Source organism: Oncorhynchus nerka, linkage group LG4, assembly GCF_034236695.1.
Source record: "Oncorhynchus nerka isolate Pitt River linkage group LG4, Oner_Uvic_2.0, whole genome shotgun sequence".
NCBI lineage: Eukaryota > Metazoa > Chordata > Actinopteri > Salmoniformes > Salmonidae > Oncorhynchus > Oncorhynchus nerka.
The window spans coordinates 66177856-66196497 of NC_088399.1; the positions used below are offsets into that span (position 1 = coordinate 66177856).

At 41.3% G+C, this 18642-nt stretch overlaps 1 gene segment (V, D, J or C); it reads right to left on the minus strand.

The window, feature by feature from the left end:
* Positions 1–15307: 15307 nt before the first annotated feature.
* LOC135571452 (Ig kappa-b4 chain C region-like) lies at positions 15308–17353 on the minus strand. The segment is given in 2 exon segments: positions 15308–15909; positions 17271–17353. A coding segment is annotated over 1 exon segment (252 nt).
* Between the last annotated feature and the right edge of the window lie 1289 nt (positions 17354–18642).

Genomic DNA, 18642 nt, shown 5'->3' on the forward strand with positions numbered 1-18642 from the left:
TCGTGAGGGAGTTTGTTCCACCATTGGGGGGCCAGAGCAGCGAACAGTTTTGACTGGGCTGCGCGGGAACTGTACTTCCTCAGTGGTAGGGAGGCGAGCAGGCCAGAGGTGGATGAACGCAGTGCCCTTGTTTGGGTGTAGGGCCTGATCAGAGCCTGGAGGTACTGAGGTGCCGTTCCCCTCACAGCTCCGTAGGCAAGCACCATGGTCTTGTAGCGGATGCGAGCTTCAACTGGAAGCCAGTGGAGAGAGCGGTTAAGTTAATATTTTTGTCTTTATTATTATTATCTGTTGTCATATTTACACTTGCGTTTTAATGATTTAGCTGAAATGCCATGTAAAATAATTTGTTATCTACTTTATTTTGTATTTGAGGAAATACAGTATTTTTATCATTTGCTAATGCATATTCTTTTTTTGATTTCAGTGACATGTGGCATTGCAAACGTGTCGCCAGGGAGGGTAGTAGGTACAAATACTTAACATTATAAACTACATCATTATGGAAGAAGCCAACATTATCTGTGCATACAGTTGTCAGAAGTTTACATTGTATTTTTTATTTTTTTTTATTTCACCTTTATTTAACCAGGTAGGCTAGTTGAGAACAGGTTCTCATTTGCAACTGCGACCTGGCCAAGATAAAGCATAGCAGAGTGAACAGACAACACAGTTACACATGGAGTAAACAATTAACAAGTCAATAACACAGTAGAGAAAAAAGGGGAGTCTATATACAATGTGTGCAAAAGGCATGAGGAGGTAGGCGAATAATTACAATATTGCAGATTAACACTGGAGTGATAAATGATCAGATGATCATGTACAGGTAGAGATATTTGTGTGCAAAAGAGCAGAAAAGTAAATAAATAAAAACTGTGGGGATGAGGTAGGTGAAAATGGGTGGACTATTTACCAATAGATTATGTACAGCTGCAGCGATCGGTTAGCTGCTCAGATAGCTGATGTTTGAAGTTGGTGAGGGAGATAAAAGTCTCCAACTTCAGCGATTTTTGCAATTAGTTCCAGTCACAGGCAGCAGAGTACTGGAACGAAAGGCGGCCGAATGAGGTGTTGGCTTTGGGGATGCTCAATGAGATACACCTGCTGGAGCGCGTGCTACGGATGGGTGTTGCCATCGTGACCAGTGAGCTGAGATAAGGCGGAGCTTTGCCTAGCATGGCCTTGTAGATGACCTGGACTTGGGTTGGAGTCATTAAAACTCGTTTTTCAACCACTCCACAAATTTCTTGTAACAAACTATAGTTTTGGCAAGTCGGTTAGGACATCTACTTTGTGCATGACACAAGTCATTTTTCCAACAATTGTTTACAGACAGTGAAATCTGTATCACAATTCCAGTAGGTCAGAAGTTTACACACACTAAGTTGACTGTGCCTTTAAACAGCTTGGAAAAGCTTCCAGAAAATTGTCATGGCTTTAGAAGCTTTTGATAGGCTAATTTACATAATTTGGGTCAATTGGAGGTGTACCTGTGGATGTATTTCAAGACCTACCTTCAAACTCAGTGCCGCTTTGCTTGTCATCATGGGAAAATCAAAAGAAATCAGCCAAGACTTCAGGAAAAAAATTGTAGACCTCCACAAGTCTGGTTCATCCTTGGGAGCAAAACACCTGAAGGTACCACGTTCATCTGTACAAACAATAGTGCGCAAGTATAAACACCATGGGACCACGCAGCCGTCATACCGCTTAGGAAGGAGACGCGTTCTGTCTCCTAGAGATGGACGTACTCTGGTGCAAAAAGTGCAACTCAATCCCAGAACAACAGCAAAGGACCCTGTGAAGATGCTGGAGGAAACGGGTACAAAAGTATCTATATCCATAGTAAAACAAGTCCTATATCAATATAACCTAAAAGGCAGATCAGCAAGGAAGAAGACACTGCTCCAAAACCGCCATAAAAAAGCCAGACCACGGTTTGCAACTGCACATGGGGACAAAGATCGTACTTTTTGGAGAAATGTCCTCTGGTCTGAAGAAACAGAAATGGAACTGTTTGACCATAATGACCATCGTTATGTTTGGAGGAAAAAGGGGGATGCTTGCAAGCTGAAGAACACCATACCAACCGTGAAGCATGGGGTTGGCAGCATCATGTTGTGGGGGTGCTTTGCTGCAGGAGGGACTGGTGCATGTCACTAAATAGATGAGGGAGGAAAATGATGTGGATATATTGAAGCAATATCTCAAGATATCAGTTAGGAAGTTAAAGCTTGGCCGCAAATGGGTCTTCCAAACGGACAATGACGCCAAGCATACTTCGAAAGTTGTGGCAAAATGGCTTAAGGACAACAAAATCAAGGTATTGGAGTGGCCATCACAAAGCCCTGACCTCAATCCTATAAAATATTTGTGGGTAGAACTGAAAAAGCGTGTGCGAGCAAGGAGGCCTACAAACCTGACTCAGTTACACCAGCTTTGTCAGGAGGAATGTGCCATAATTCACCCAACTTGTTGTGGAAGGCTACCCAAAACGTTCGACCCAAGTTAAACAATTCGAAGGCAATGCTACCAAATACTAATTGAGTGTATGTATACTTCTGACCCACAGGGAATGTGGGAATGATTGTTGCCTCTGATTATCGTCTGGAAAAAGTGGACCAATAATCAGAGGCAACAATCGAAGCAGAGAATAATTTTCATGTGCATTTCCACCAATTCTTTTTTTTTTTTACTGAGAAAGTCTGTGGTATTGCGTGAGGCCGGTCGTTTTTATCTTCCCATTTGTACTCAAACTTTAGTCTCAAATCGCTACGTTTTTCTAAGGAGTTCATGCGCATATCAACTGTACCTCTATCTACATTATTTTGCTGAGCTCGATCGGTACTCTCCACGCATGAAGGAGATCTTTCGAAGCAAAAGTGGAGCGGCTGGAAGAAAGACATCTCATGGTTGGCCATCTACAAGGTTTGTATTAAAATGGTTATGCTTATAAAATGCTTTCTATGCCCCTGTCATTACAATTGCGTGAGCATAATTCTCTATACATATGGTAGGCAAATGTGCCAAGAGGTATGCAGGTTTTCACTTAATCAAAACACTTAATCATGTGATTCTACTGATTACATCTGCTTCAGCCAGAGATGAGGTAATTGGTAAACTCACATGGTGAACTATTTGGTCAGAATGAAAAACCACCCTGCGTGTGTGGGGTTGCCTCATTTCGTGTTTTGATTTGGTTGAGATCTTGTGTAGATGTTGAGTACTAGTCTTTTGGGCTCCAGAGACCTAAGTATTGTCTACCACACCAATAACCTTGCTCAAAACTTGCAGTTTGCGATCAAGACTGCAGAGTTCTTTTTTTCAAACTGCTGCCTAAAATGCTGAATATTGCCAGAATGGGTTCCCTTTTCTCCCCCTCAGGATGACACAATTACATACAAGACGAGCATGTGTCATCAAGTCCTTGAGCACCTTCCTGAACGAAGACCATGAGAAACTTGTGACGGAATATCTGGTGAGTTACTACATACACTAGATGTTACTTCCTTCCCTAGTTCTCCAATGAATGCTTTCAGTGCTCACTGGGATGTCCAACCTTATATTTCATGTTGTAATATTTTTTTATCATGTATGTATCTGTATTACTTCGTACAGTTGGAAATGTACAGATTTAATTTGTTGTCAATTTTATGAAGAAAATTACGTTTGTTTTACAATTGACAATTTTATGCTCAGCAATCAGCATATTTAACTTTGCCTTGCCTTGCCACACTTAGTCTAGACTCGGAAAATGTATTTGTCAGATTTTACTCCACAGAACACAGACCTTGAGTCCAACACTTCCATGGAGCTAACTGTAATGGGAGTGTATGTCATAAAGAAGGATGGTGTGGAGCCTGGAGATGACCCAGAGGACATCGGTGTGGAGGCCCTCGGTGGTTTGGGGAACATTGTGATGGCTTGTGCTGTGTTGTTTGGACTGATATACTGTTTGGACCTAAGCTACCCACCAGAGCTCAAATACACTTTTGAAGTCCCGCAGAAGATTGTTCTAAATCTGGACGTGCAGAGGTTGTTGTCACAATTCCTAAAAAAAACAAGCTCACTCCAGAAGCTTGAAGAAGACTGATAGAAGTCTGGTATTTGTCCATATCTCTGCAATGCAGATTTTTTAAAATGTTTAACTTTGAATGTTTAAAATTTGAGCTCATAAAAATGTTCAAAAGGACTATTTCATTTAGTTTGCTCAAAGGAATGAGACTAAGATTGTTGTCTCATAGGTTGCACCGTCTCATACGTTTGTTTGTGTGTGGGTGGAGCAGACACAGAGCAGTGTTGTTGAACACGTTAAATAGGACGAATACATCATTAATGGTTATAGCCTCCTTAAAATGTACTATTTGTATTTACAATGATTTTTCTAAAAGCATTTTATCAACATGGCAAACAAAATTGCACACGCAACATTACAGTAATTCTTCACTACCTCTGATTTAATTTGTTTTAAAACGGTGTTAAAATGCATATTGCTGCAGTCGTGCACACATCTTTCTGGGTGATTTGTAAACTTTGTTTTTATTTAGGCCAAGTATATTTTGTAGGGTCCAATGTATAATTTATTGCATTTTTATAAATGTGTTTTAAGAAGTTTAATTGTTGCACTTAGAATTTTAAAACTTGAAATGACAGTCATGCTCAAATCCTGAAACATTGTTTTAAGGCTGTTTTCTTAATGAGCCTCTTATTTTGTTGGCAAAATATTCTACATGTATTTATTACAAAAGTCGGAAGAAATTGTTGAACGTTAACCTTAAATGATGAAAGTGCACACATTTTGCAAGACCATGTTTTCTTGAAGCCACTACGTGTAGGATTTGGAAGTGAATACAGCATTCCCAATTGCATAATTATATGGTTAAAATTTGACACAAACAAAATGAGTCTTGGTGAAAATTGGTGCGTTTCATTGAGTGCCGGAAGGAATTTAGTCACTTACTGTTTTAGTCAGTAATGAAGTTAAAAATGACTGCCAGTAGTAACTGACATATTGTGGAGATGTGTAAAAAAGACTGTAGATATAATGATGGTAAAGATCTGGTGTAATGTTAGGTCCACAGGAGGTCAGAGTGTCTCTAGTTGCGTAATCCTTCTCGACTGAGTGAACATTGCTTTGGAAGTTCTTTCGTCTCCTACATGCATTGCTGTGGGTGGAACGGTTCTAAAATGTACCTGTTATTTACTCAACTCATTTAATCCTCTTAGTCTCTTAGCTTTGGAGATTGCGTCAACCATCCTTCAGAGCAGTGTGGTTGCAATTAGGAATGTTGGTTTGTATTCTCAGGTGGCATGGAGGTAAATTGAGGCCTGTTAATATAAGTAAAGGGAAGTTTAGCATGAGATGGTTAAAGGGGAGAAAGCCGGGAAGAATAGGGTTCTTGGCAGCTGTATGTTAAAGCCAAATATTAAATCAAATGTTTTTGCATGTTGTCCTTTTTTATGTATGTTAGTGGATCTTTAGTAATTGAATTACACTGAATGCTTACTAGCAATGAAAACAACACTAATTGAAACATAAGATTGACATTAGTATAACACAAATCTGCTTACATACCTCTTAGTGCGCATTTAACATTTTCCAAGATAATCCATCCACCTGACAGGTGCACCTTGTGCTGGGGACAATAAAAGGTCCCTTTTATGCCAGTCTTGTGCCACAGATGTATAACAGTTTGACAGATCGTACAATTAGCATGCTGGCTGCAGGAATGTCCACCAGAGCTGTTGCCAGATAATGTAATGTTCATTTCTCTACCATAATCCGCCTCCATCGTCGTTTTAGATCATTTGGTTGTAGAAATGGCGTTTTATCGATTGCAATTTGAATGCACAGAGATACTGTGAGGAGATCCGGAGGCCCATTGTCGTGCCATTTATCTGCCGCCATCACCTCATGTTTCAGCATGATAATGTGCATAGAGTTTTGAAACATGAGCCATTTTGATGATCTGTTTAGATGTTTGTGCGTGGAGTTGTGAAAATGTACCACACTTGTGAAAATTGCACCAAAGTGAAACTTAAGTAAAACACCCACTATACACATCAACCAGACTGCCATTACACACTGTGGTCAGAGGAGGGCGACAGAGCTCCACTACTGTCCCTCATGAGAAGGTTTGAAGGAAATAGAGGCAGCAATTCTACTGTTCAGCTTCATTTACCTTCTCCTGGGACTGACAACCACTGTTGAGGGACATCACACACTGTGTGGGTGAGTCAAACTAGGCCCCATTTAATAAATAGTTGTTACAATGTGTGGTTTGTCTATGATTTTAGTATTCTCAGATTTGATGTACATTAGGCTGCCTCCATATTCTTCTTACCTTTTCATGGGGGACAGTTGTGGAGCTCTGTCGCCCTCCTCTGACCACAGTGTGTAATGGCAGTCTGTGTGATGTTTTTTATTTTGTTATATTTTTTAACCTTTATTTAAGGTAGGCAAGTCAGTTAAGAAAAAAAACTTATTTTCAATGAGGAACAGTGGGATAACTGCCTTGTTCAGGGGCAGAACGACAGATTTTTACCTTGTTAGCTCGGGGATTCAATCTTGCAACCTTTCGGTTACAAGTCCAACGCTCTAACCACTAGGTTACCTGGCATTTTCTTCACTCACTTTGGTTAAATTTTCACACGTATGTGATACATTTTCACAACTATAAGCACAAACATTTAAACAGATCATCAAAATGGCTCATGTTTCAAAACTCTAAGCACATTTTTAACTGACTGAGTACAACTGGAACACGCCGTCGTACACGTCGATCCAGAGCATCTCAAACATGCCATCTGAACAAGATGGCTCCGATGGAGATGGCAGCATCGCGACAAGTTCTTTGCAGTATTTAGTTTTTTATGTACTATTATTTGTTTAGGAAATGTTTTTTTGTCATTACATATAGCCGGGAAGAACTATTGGATATTAGAACGACAGTACCTTACCAGAAGTACCAGCATTACGACTAGGAATACGACTTCCCTGGAGCAGATCCTTTGATCGGTGGAGGAGAGGCACTCGAGGCGGCCTGCTGATTCAATTTAGGAGGGCGCACACCACCCACCACTTCCGAGTATATTACTTGCTAATGTTCAGTCTTTGGAAAACAAAGTTGATGAGCTTAGAGCAAGGGTTTCTTTCCAGAGAGACATCGGGCCTGTAACATACTTTGTTTCACAGACATGGCTCTCTCGGGATACTCTGTCGGAGTCGGTAAAGCCTGCAGGATTCTCACTACATTGCGCAGACAGGAATAAATATCTCTCTGGAAAGTAGAAGGGCGGAGGGGTGTGTTTCATGATTAAAGGCTCATGGTGGAATTCTAGGAACGTACAGGAACTCAAGTCCTTTTTGTTCACCTGACCTAGAGTACCTTACAATTATATGCCGACCATATTATCTCCCAAGAGAATTCTCCTCTGTCATTGCCACGGCCATTTACATAACACCTCAAGCCGATACCTTGACGGCCCTCAAAGGACTTCACTGGACTTTGCCCAAATCGGAAACCATATATACCTGTGGCTGCATTTATTGTAGCTGGGGATTTTAACAAAGCACATCTGAGGACTAGGCTGCCGAAGTTCTATAAACATATCGACTGTACTACTTCCGCTGCTAAGACTCTCAACCATTGCTATTCAAACTTCCGGAATGCTTACAAGGCCCTCCCCCGCCCTCCTTTCGGCAAATCTGACCACAACTCCTTCTTGCTCCTCCCGTCCTATAGGCAGAGACACAAACAGGAAGTATCCGTGCTTCGAACTATTCAATGCTGGTCTGACCAATCGGAATCCACTCTTCAGGATTGTTTTGATCACGGGAACTGGGATATGTTCCAGGTAGCTTGCGAAAATAATCTATACGCATACACGGATGCGGTGACTGAGTTTATAAGGAAGTGTATAGGCGATGTAGTACCCACTGTGACTATTAAAACCTACCCTAACCAGAAACTGTGGATAAATGGTAGAATTTGTGCGAAACTGAAAGCACGAACCACCGCATTTAACAATGGCAAGGTGAATGGTAATATGGCAGAATATAAAGAGTGTAATTATTCACTCCGCAAGGCAATCAAACAAGCTAAACGTCTGTATAGAGTAGAGGTCGACCCGATTAATCGGAATGGGCGATTAATTAGGGCCGATTTCAAGTTTTCATAACAATCGGAAATCGTTATTTTTGGACACAGATTTGGCCGATTAAAAAAAAAAAAAATGTTAAACAATGTTTTTTTTTTACACCTTTATTTAATCTTTATTTAACTAGGCAAGTCAGTTAAGAACACATTATTATTTTCAATGATGGCCTAGGAACGGTGGGTTAACTGCCTCGTTCAGGGGCAGAACGACAGATTTTCACCTTGTCAGCTCGGGGGATCCAATCTTGCAACCTTACAGTTAACTAGTCCAACGCTATAACCACCTGCCTCTCGTTGCACTCCACAAGGAGACTGCCTGTTACGCGAATGCAGTAAGCCAAGGTAAGTTGCTAGCTAACATTAAACTTTTCTTATAAAAAACAATAAATCAATCAATCATAATCACTATTTAACTACACATGATATTGATGATATTACTAGTTTATCTAGCGTGTCCTGCGTTGCATATAATCTGACTGAGCATACAAGCATACAAGAATCTAAGTATCTGACTGAGCGGTGGTCGGCAGCAGCAGGCTCGTAAGCATTCATTCAAACAGCACTTTCATGCGTTTTGCCAGCAGCTCTTTGTTATGCGTCAAGCATTGTGCTGTTTATGACTTCAAGCATGTCAACTCCCGAGATGAGGCTGGTGTAACCGAAGTGAAATGGCTAGCTAGTTAGCGCGCGGTAATAGCGTTTCAAACGTCACTCGCTCTGAGACTTGGAGTGGTTGTTCCCCTTGCTCTGCATGGGTAACGCTGCTTCAAGGGTGGCTGTTGTCATTGTGTTCCTGGTTCGAGCCCAGGGAGGAGCGAGGAGAGGGACGGAAGCTATACTGTTACACTGGCAATACTAAAGTGCCTATAAGAACATCCAATAGTCAAAGGTTAATGAAATACAAATGGTATAGAGGGAAATAGTCCGATACTTCCTATAATAACTACAACCTAAAACTTCTTACCTGGGAATATTGAAGACTCATGTTAAAAGGAACCACCAGCTTTCATATGTTCTCATGTTCTGAGCAAGGAACTTAAACGTTAGCTTTCTTACATGGCACATATTCCACTTTCTTCTCCAACACTTTGTTTTTCCATTATTTAAACCAAATTGAACATGTTTCATTATGTATTTGATGTATTATATAAAGTTAAAATAAGTGTTCATTCAGTATTGTTGTAATTGTCATTATTACAAATACACGCGGGGAAAAATCGGCCGATTAATCGGTATCGGCTTTGTTTGCCCTCCAATAATCGGTATCGGTATCGGCGTTGAAAAATCATAATCGGTTGAAATCTAGTATAGAGTTAAAGTGGAGTCGCAATTCAATGGTTCAGACATGAGACGTATATGGCAGGGACTACAGACAATCACGGACTACAAAAGGAAAACCAGCCGCGTCACCAATGTCTTGCTTCCGGACAGGCTAAACACATTCTTTGCACGCTTTGAGGATAACATAGTGCCACCGACGCGGCCTGCTATCAAGGACTGTGGGCTCTCCTTCTCCGTGGACGATTTGAGTAAAACATTTAAATGTGTTAACCCTCGCAAGGCTGCCAGCCCAGACGGCATCCCTAGCCGCATCCTCAGAGAATGTGCAGACCAGCTGGCTGGTGTGTTTACAGGCATGTTCAATCTCTACCTATCCCAGTCTGCTCACCCCACATGCTTCAAGATGGCCACCACTGTTCCTGTACCCAAGAAGGCAAAGGTAACTGAACTTAATGGCTATTGCCCCGTAGCACTCACCTCTGTCATCATGAAGTGCTTTGAGAGAATAGTCAAGGATCATATCACCTCTACCTTACCTGACACCCTAGACCCACTTCAATTTGCTTACCGCCCCAATAGATCCACAGACGATGCAATCGCCATCACTGTACTCTGCCCTATCCCATCTGGACAAGAGGAACAGCAATGTAAGAATGCTGTTTATTGACTATAGCTCAGCATTCAACACCATAGTACCCTCCAAGCTCATCATTAAACTAGAGGCCCTGGGTCTGAACCCCGCCCTGTGCAACTGGGTCCTAGACTTCCTGACGGGCCACCCCCAGGTGATGAAGGTAGGAAACATCCCCTCTACTCTGCTGATCCCACAAGGGTGCGAGCTGAGCCCCCTCCTGAACTCCCTGTTCACCCATGACTGCGTGGCCAAGGTGAGGGGTCTGGGAGTGTGGTGCCTGGAAAACAACCTCTCATTCAACGTCAACAAAACAAAGGAGATGATTGTGGACTTCAGGAAACAGCAGAGGGCACCCCCCCCCTATCTATATCAATGGGACCACAGTGGAGAAGGTGGAAAGCTTCAAGTTCCTTGGCGTACACATCACTGACAAACTGAAATGGACCACCCACACAGACAGTGTGGTGAAGAAAGCGCAACAGAGCCTCTGCAACCTCAGGAGGCTAAAGACATTTGGCTTGTCACCTAAAACCCTCACAAACTTTTACAGATGCACAATTGAAAGCATCCTGTCAGGCTGTATCACTGCCTGGTACGGAAACTGCACCGCCCGCAACCACACTGCTCTCCAGAGGGTGGTATGGTCTGCAGAACGCATTACCGGGGGCAAACTACCCACCCTCCAGGATACCTACAGCACCCGATGTCACAGGAAGGCCAAAAAGATCATCAAGGAGATCAACCCGAGCCACTGCTTGTTCACCCCGCTATCATCCAGAAGGCAAGGTCAGTACAGGTGCATCAAAGCTGGGACCGAACAGCTTCTATCTCAAGGTCATCAGACTGTTAATAAACAGCCATCACTTGCACATTAGAAGCTGCTGCCTATAGGCATAGACCAGAAATCACTGGCCACTTTAAGGAATGGAACGCTAGTCACTTTAATAATGTTTCACCCCGCTCCTCCGCTCTCTCCACTGGCTTCCAGTTGAAGCTCGCATCCGCTACAAGACCATGGTGCTTGCCTACGGAGCTGTGAGGGGAACGGCACCTCAGTACCTCCAGGCTCTGATCAGGCCCTACACCCAAACAAGGGCACTGCGTTCATCCACCTCTGGCCTGCTCGCCTCCCTACCACTGAGGAAGTACAGTTCCCGCTCAGCCCAGTCAAAACTGTTCGCTGCTCTGGCCCCCCAATGGTGGAACAAACTACCTCACGACGCCAGGACAGCGGAGTCAATCACCACCTTCCGGAGACACCTGAAACCCCACCTCTTTAAGGAATACCTAGGATAGGATAAAGTAATCCCTCTCACCCCCCCCCTTAAAAGATTTAGATGCACTACTGTTCCACTGGATGTCATAAGGTGAATGCACCAATTTGTAAGTCGCTCTGGATAAGAGCGTCTGCTAAATGACTTAAATGTAAATGTAAATGTTTACATATCTGGCATTACTCATTGCATATGTATAAACTGTATTCTATACTATTCTACGTTATTTTAGTCACTTAATGTTTACATAAGTGGCATTACTCATCTCATCTGTATATACTGTTTTCTATACTATACTACGGTATCTCATTCACTTAAGAATGTTTACATATCCTGCATTACTCATCTCATATGTATATACTGTATTTTATACTATTCTACTGTATCTTAGTCCGTTACGCTCTGACATTGCTGTATGTATATAGTCTTAATGAATTCCTACTTAGATTTGTGTGTATTGGGTATATGTTGTTTAATTTGTTAGAAGTTACTTGTTAGATATTACTGCGCTGTCGGAGCTAGAAGCACAAGCATTTCGCTACACCTGCAATAACATCTGCTAATCAAATCAAAATCCAATTTATTTATATAGCCCTTCGTACATCAGCTGATATCTCAAAGTGCTGGACAGACACCCAGCCTAAAACCCCAAACAGCAAGCAATGCAGGTGTAGGAGCACTAATCACGTGTATGTGACCAAAAACAATGATGACTTCACTTATTTAATCTCTCTCTCTCTCTCTCTGTAATGTGCGCGTGCGCGCACACACACACATTTGCATAAAATATTAGATATTTGCATATCTGTCCTGCCTCATTGCTCCACATACTTTTAAAACCCCAGTGTTGATCAGTGACTGTTCACTCCTTTCAGAGCCACTGCCTGCCCATTTCAGTACACAATAGCATGAAAGTTGAACCTGCCCAAACACAACTTCCCAACTATTCATGGCCTACTCAACTTCTATACCCCTCCAACTCTGAGAGTGAATACAGTCATATTGATTGCATTCAAGAAGTACTATTTTGACATTATGAGAGTGTATATCTGTCACAAGTAAATCTAGTTCACGCAGCCATATAAAGACCTGAGAGTGAAGTCCCCAATTTGCATGTTATGCAAAGTCCAGCATGAATTCTGGTTTGCCCAGCCCTAGTCAGACACACACAGCTGCCCTAGTCCCAGAGGGTTTGAGGCTGGGAGATTGTGAGCTGTGGTGGGGTTGAAACTCAGATTTGGATGAGCAGGGTGACACTCCCAGAATAGAGCAGTACCATGGCCAGATGTTCAGCTGTTCCCAGAGAGTTCCACTGAGCTTGGAGCACATGGCTTCAGTAATGGTAACATCCAGAGTCATATATTTAGAGACTTAGGCCAACTTTTAGAATTTGTAATATTGTTCTAATTAAGTGATAATGCTTGGGAAGCCGGTGTTTGGAGGATATTTTGGCACTAGTGTTGTTAGGGCCGAGATGAAGTTGAGATAACAATGCTGTGTAACTGTAATATTCAGTTACATAGCATTGTTTAAATATTCCCCATGTAATGTTAATGGGGAGCTACTATGCCTGCCACAGAATGTTGAAGTGTCATGTAAATACATCATAATGCAGACACCTCAATGTCCTCTATAATACATGGCTATGGTAACATAATAAAGACTGGGGAGTCTAGAGAACATGACTTCAGTATTAGTAACATCATAAAGACTGGGGAGTCTAGAGAACATGACTTCAGTATTAGTAACATCATAAAGACTGGGGAGTCTAGAGAACATGACTTCAGTATTAGTAACATCATAAAGACTGGGGAGTCTAGAGAACATGACTTCAGTATTAGTAACATCATAAAGACTGGGGAGTCTAGAGAACATGGCTTCAGTATTAGTAACATCATAAAGACTGGGGAGTCTAGAGAACATGGCTTCAATATTAGTAACATCATAAAGACTGGGGAATCTAGAGAACATGGTTTCAGTATTGGTATCACTGTAGATATCATTTTGACTGGTATTATATTTGGCCCAATCAGCCAAGCTTTCATGGAGAGAGGTTCATTAACTGAAATGTATCAGTAACATTATTTTCCATGGCAGAGCTCTCCATTTCCTATTGTCCACGATCAGCTCCTTTGTCTTGATCACATTGAGAGAGAGGTTGTTGTCCTGGCACCACACTGCCAAGTCTCTGACATCCTCCCTATAGGCTGCTTCATCGTTGTCGGTGATCAGGCCTACCACTGTTGTGTCGTCATCAAACTTTTGATAGTGTTGAAGTCATGCCCGGCCATGTAGTCGTGGGTGAACAGGGAGTATAGAAGGAGACTAAGCATGCACCCCCGAGGTGCCCCAGTGTTTAGGATCAACGTGGCAGATGTGTTGTTGCCTACTCTTACCACCTGTTGGCGGCCAGTCAGGAAGTCCAGGATCCAGTAGCAGAAGGAGGTGTTTACTCCCAGGGTGATGAGATTTGTTGGCACTTTGTGGTGTTGAATGCTGTGCTGTAGTCAATGAACAGCATTCTCACATAGGTGTTCCCTTTGTCCAGGTGGGAAAGGGCAGTGTGGAGTGTGATTGAGATTGTGTCATCTGGAGTGGGTCTAGGGTTTCTGGCATGATCGTGTTGATGTGAGCCATGACCAGCCTTTCAAAGCACTTCATGGCTACCGACCTGAGTGCTACAGGGCGGGAATCATTCAGAGAGTCTCCCGTATTCTAAAGTATTCTAAACTCAAATTCTTCGAAATATGACGCATACTGTACATTTCTCTCAATATATTCTCCCAAAAAATGTAAATCTTTGTAAAGACACTGGGACCACTAAGGATACAAAACTGTAGAAAATGCTTTCTTTTTAAGGACATGTTAAGCAAAATTCAGAATAGGTTTATATTTATGCTTTGACTTCTCTATATTTTGTAAGAAGCACCCATTTCAGTATGCAATAGCATGAATGTTGACCCTGTCCAAACCCAACCATTTATGCCCTACTCAACTTCTATACCTCTCCAATCTTGACAGAGCGAATACAGTCATATCGTTTCAATTCAAGAAGAACGACTTTGATTTCATCGTGATACAGTATATCTGTCACAAATAAATGTAGATCACGTAGCCATATAAAGAACTAAGAGTGAAGTCCCCAACTTGAACGTTATGCAAAGTCCAGCGTGAATTCTGGTTCTCCAGCCCTAGTCAGCTCTAGTCAGACACACACAGCTGCCCCAGTCCCAGAGGGTTTGAGGCTGGGAGATTGTGTTCTGTGGTGAGGCTGAAAGAGATATTTGCATGTGCAGGGTTACTGCAACACTCCCAGAATAGAGCAGCACAGTAGCCAGATGTTCCAGTGAGTTTAGAACACATGAATTCAGTATTAGAAACATTATGAAGATCAATGGGTTTATAATGTCTTCAATATTAGTAACATCATGAAAACCAGTGGATTTAGAGCACATGGTTTCAGTATTAGTAACATCATGAAGACCAGTGTGTTTAGAGCACATGGTTTCAGTATTAGTAACATCATGAAGACCAGTGTGTTTAGAGCACATGGTTTCAGTATTAGTAACATCATGAAGACCAGTGTGTTTAGAGCACATGGTTTCAGTATTAGTAACATCATGAAGACCAGTGTGTTTAGAGCACATGTCTTCAGTATTAGTAACATGATGAAGACCAGTGAGTTTAGAACATGTCTTTAGTATTAGTAACATCATGAAGACCAGTGAGTTTAGAGCACATGGATTCAGTTTGAGTCGTACTGTAGATATCCGTTTGACTGGTACCAAACTTGAACCAATCAGCTAAGCGTTCATTGAGAGAGGTTCATTATCTGAAATGTATCAGTAACATTGTGTTTCATGGCAGAGCTCTCCATTCCTTATGAAAACTAAACAAATCATAAAGAAAAAAGTCTAATGGTAAACCTCAGTAAAGAATGATATCCAGGCACACAATTTAACATTTTGAACGTCTTTATTAGCTCAACATGTCAGAACCAACAGCATTACAGTAATTAGGTTCAGAACACATGTGATATGAAAGCCAAGCAGATCTATTTGACATCAGAATCAGACATGTATTCTGTTGTTTGTTCCACTATGATAAAAGCTCCAGCTGGAGGAAGGATTCCCACACAGGATCCAGCCCAGCATTAGATCAGTGTGCTGGTATTGCTGGAACAGTAAGAAGGAGAGGTGCAGAGTAAAAACAGTGGAGTCAGAGGGGGGAGCTCATTAATCAGAACACTGGTCTCTCCTCAGTGTCTCAGAGAGAGGAGACTGGGAGCCCTGGGTGGCCTCACAGGTCACAGAGCCCACCTTCTTCCACTGGTCGACAGGGAGGGTCAGGGTGCTGCTCCAGCTGTAGTGGCCATCCTTCTCCAGGACCCCGGGGCTCCCGGTCACCTCCCAGGTGTTGCTGCTGCTGCCGTCCACCTTCCAGCTCAGCTTCCAGCCTGAGGGGAAGCCCTTGTTGGCCAGGCACATGAGAGTGGCCTTCCCCTGCTGCAGCTCCACACTGGAGGGGGGCAGGACTGTCAGGGTGGGACGAACGTCACCTAGGAGACAGGTGGGAAGTTAGGGAGAGGGGAACTATCACTCATCAGACTGATATGACAATAATGATGCAGCAGTTTTTTAGTAGGTTTCTGTTCCTCATACAGACAGTCAGTTTATCACACTTCCCTTTGAGTAGCTACTGAAGCATATTATAACTACATGAGATGACTGAAAATACAATCAACTATCTTCAAAATTGTACTATTTAAAATGTGAAATATTCCTCCCTTACTGTAATGGAATAAACTCATAGGAATCAAACTGAATTTCATTATTAATTATTATGATTATTCTTTTAAAGAACATTTCACAGAATGTATGAACAATTCTTAAATTATGAATTAAATTACAATTGGTTGATAATATGCCTGTGCTGAGGAAATACATTCCAGTTGAGTGTAAACATCTAACAATGAAATACAGTTCATTTAAAAGACACACTAAAACATTTAAGTTTTAATTTTTCGAAGGAAAATGAATAAAGTTACGTGTAATTTACAAGATATTGTATCAAATTGAAAATAAACCTATATGCATATGAACAGCAGAAAAGCAAGTATTTTCAATAGATAGCAAATAAAACCGCAAATGGGATCAAATAAGATACAAAATAGTAAATAGCAAATAGATAGCAAAGCTAAGCAATACCTTGCAGCTGAATGCTGAAGGAGTGAATTAAGTTGAATATAACCATCTTTTACAACAATTATATACATTTAAAAGACACATTTAAATAAAATGAATAGTGATATTATTTACGAGACTAGGTCTGTTAAACCAAAAATAATAGCTTAATATTTGAGGTTTAACCAAAAGATATTTTCACACAAATGGGGACTCTTATGAAGAGAATAACTCTTTAACCAAAATCATAACTATGCATAGTATTTATTTCCATTTTAATCTTAGTTTCTTCTCTCACAAGATCATCAGTGCATCTATATGCAAGGTCAGAACACTTTCTATATTAGAGGTAGGTAAACTTACTTCCAACATCCAGTCTAGTGCCTCCACCAAAAGTGTACCACAGTGATACAATCTCATTCAGCGGCCGTACAAAAACCTCTGACACTATAGAGACACTGCTTTTGCTCTTTGTAAAGCTACATTCATCTAAACCACTGATTTCAACAGTATCTCTGTTCCAAATGAATACACACTGTATAACCTTGTTTGATATATTACATCTTGAATAGGCATTTTGATTTAACTAAATTTACTCTAAGGAAAATAAATGCAAAACAAATTCTCAAAATATAAATATACATTTCTACCTTCTATTTAAGGGAGTTGTAATATTGTTAAGAAAATGAATTGGGATTTTGATATCAGAGGTCAAGATCAAGAACTGAATACTTACTGCCAACACTCAGTTTGGTCCCTCCACCGAAAGTCCACCACAGTGATAGAGTCTGATTGACTGGCTGGACAAAAAACTCTAGAAAGACACAGAGGGGAATGGTAACAGAGACATGGAACTGATACCCCCTACTGGTACACTCTGGAACTCTAGTAGATTCGCCACATTCACTTTACCCATTGAACTTTCAACATTTTGAAAATGGCTGGTTGACTATGTTGATGTGCAGTGCCTTCAGAAAGTATTCACACCCTTTGACTTTTTCCACATTTTGTTGTCTAACAGCCTGGATTGAATGGGGACTTTTTAAGATAGTTACAGAGTGTGATGGCTGTGATAGGAGAAAACTGAGCATGGATCAACAACATGATACGGTAGTTACTCCTCAATACAGTACTAACCTACATGACAGAGTGAAAAGAAGGAAGCCTGTGCAGAATACAAATATTCCAAAACATTCATCCTGTTTGGAATAAGGCACTAAAGTAAAACTGCAAAAATGTGGCATTGAAATTAACTTTATGTCCTGCATACAAAGTGTTATGTTTGGGACAAATCCAATAAAACACATTACTGAGTACCACTCTTCATATTTTCAAGCATAGTGGAGGCTCCATATTATGGGTATGCTTGTCATCGACAAGGACTCTGGAGTTTTTGGAGGGATAAATGAAATGGAATGGAGCTAAGCACAGGCACAATCTTAAAGGAAAGGTTGGTTCAGTCTGTTTTCCACCAGAAACTGGGAGACTAGTTTAGAACAAATAAATGAGTCTAGAATCTATATTGACTGAGAATAGTATTGACAGACCCACCCATCCACGTTGTATAGTCAGTCATCTGTGGATCTGATCAAGTTCACAAAGACTCAGTGAGACTTTATAAGGACTGTGAGTTATGGTTGGAGAGAATGTTTGAGATGTTGACAGTTACTGTAAAAGGTTGAGGTTTCAACTGATAAAAGATAATACTTGGACAGTGAAACTACCTCAATCAAGAAACAAAGGAGAGAATAAATAGAGGGATAGAAGAAGGAAAGTCAATGAAGAGATGAAGGGAGAATGTCAGTAGGCTACATATGAGAACTCATAGTTGCTTCCCACTCTTTATGCAAATGACCAGATATTGTCAATAGCTTCCAAATTAAGATAACATAAGATAGCAGTCATGGTAGATTTATGCTAGAATCTGTGTCAGGTACGAAATTAAAGGTGCAATCATCCCACTGGGCAGATGTCATTTCAATGTCTGTTTCACATTGGTTCAACATAATTTCATTGAAATTATGTGGAAACGTGGCGTAGCGGTCTAAGGCACTGCATCGCAGTGATTGAGGCGTCATTACAGACCTGAGGTTGATCCCAGGCTGTGT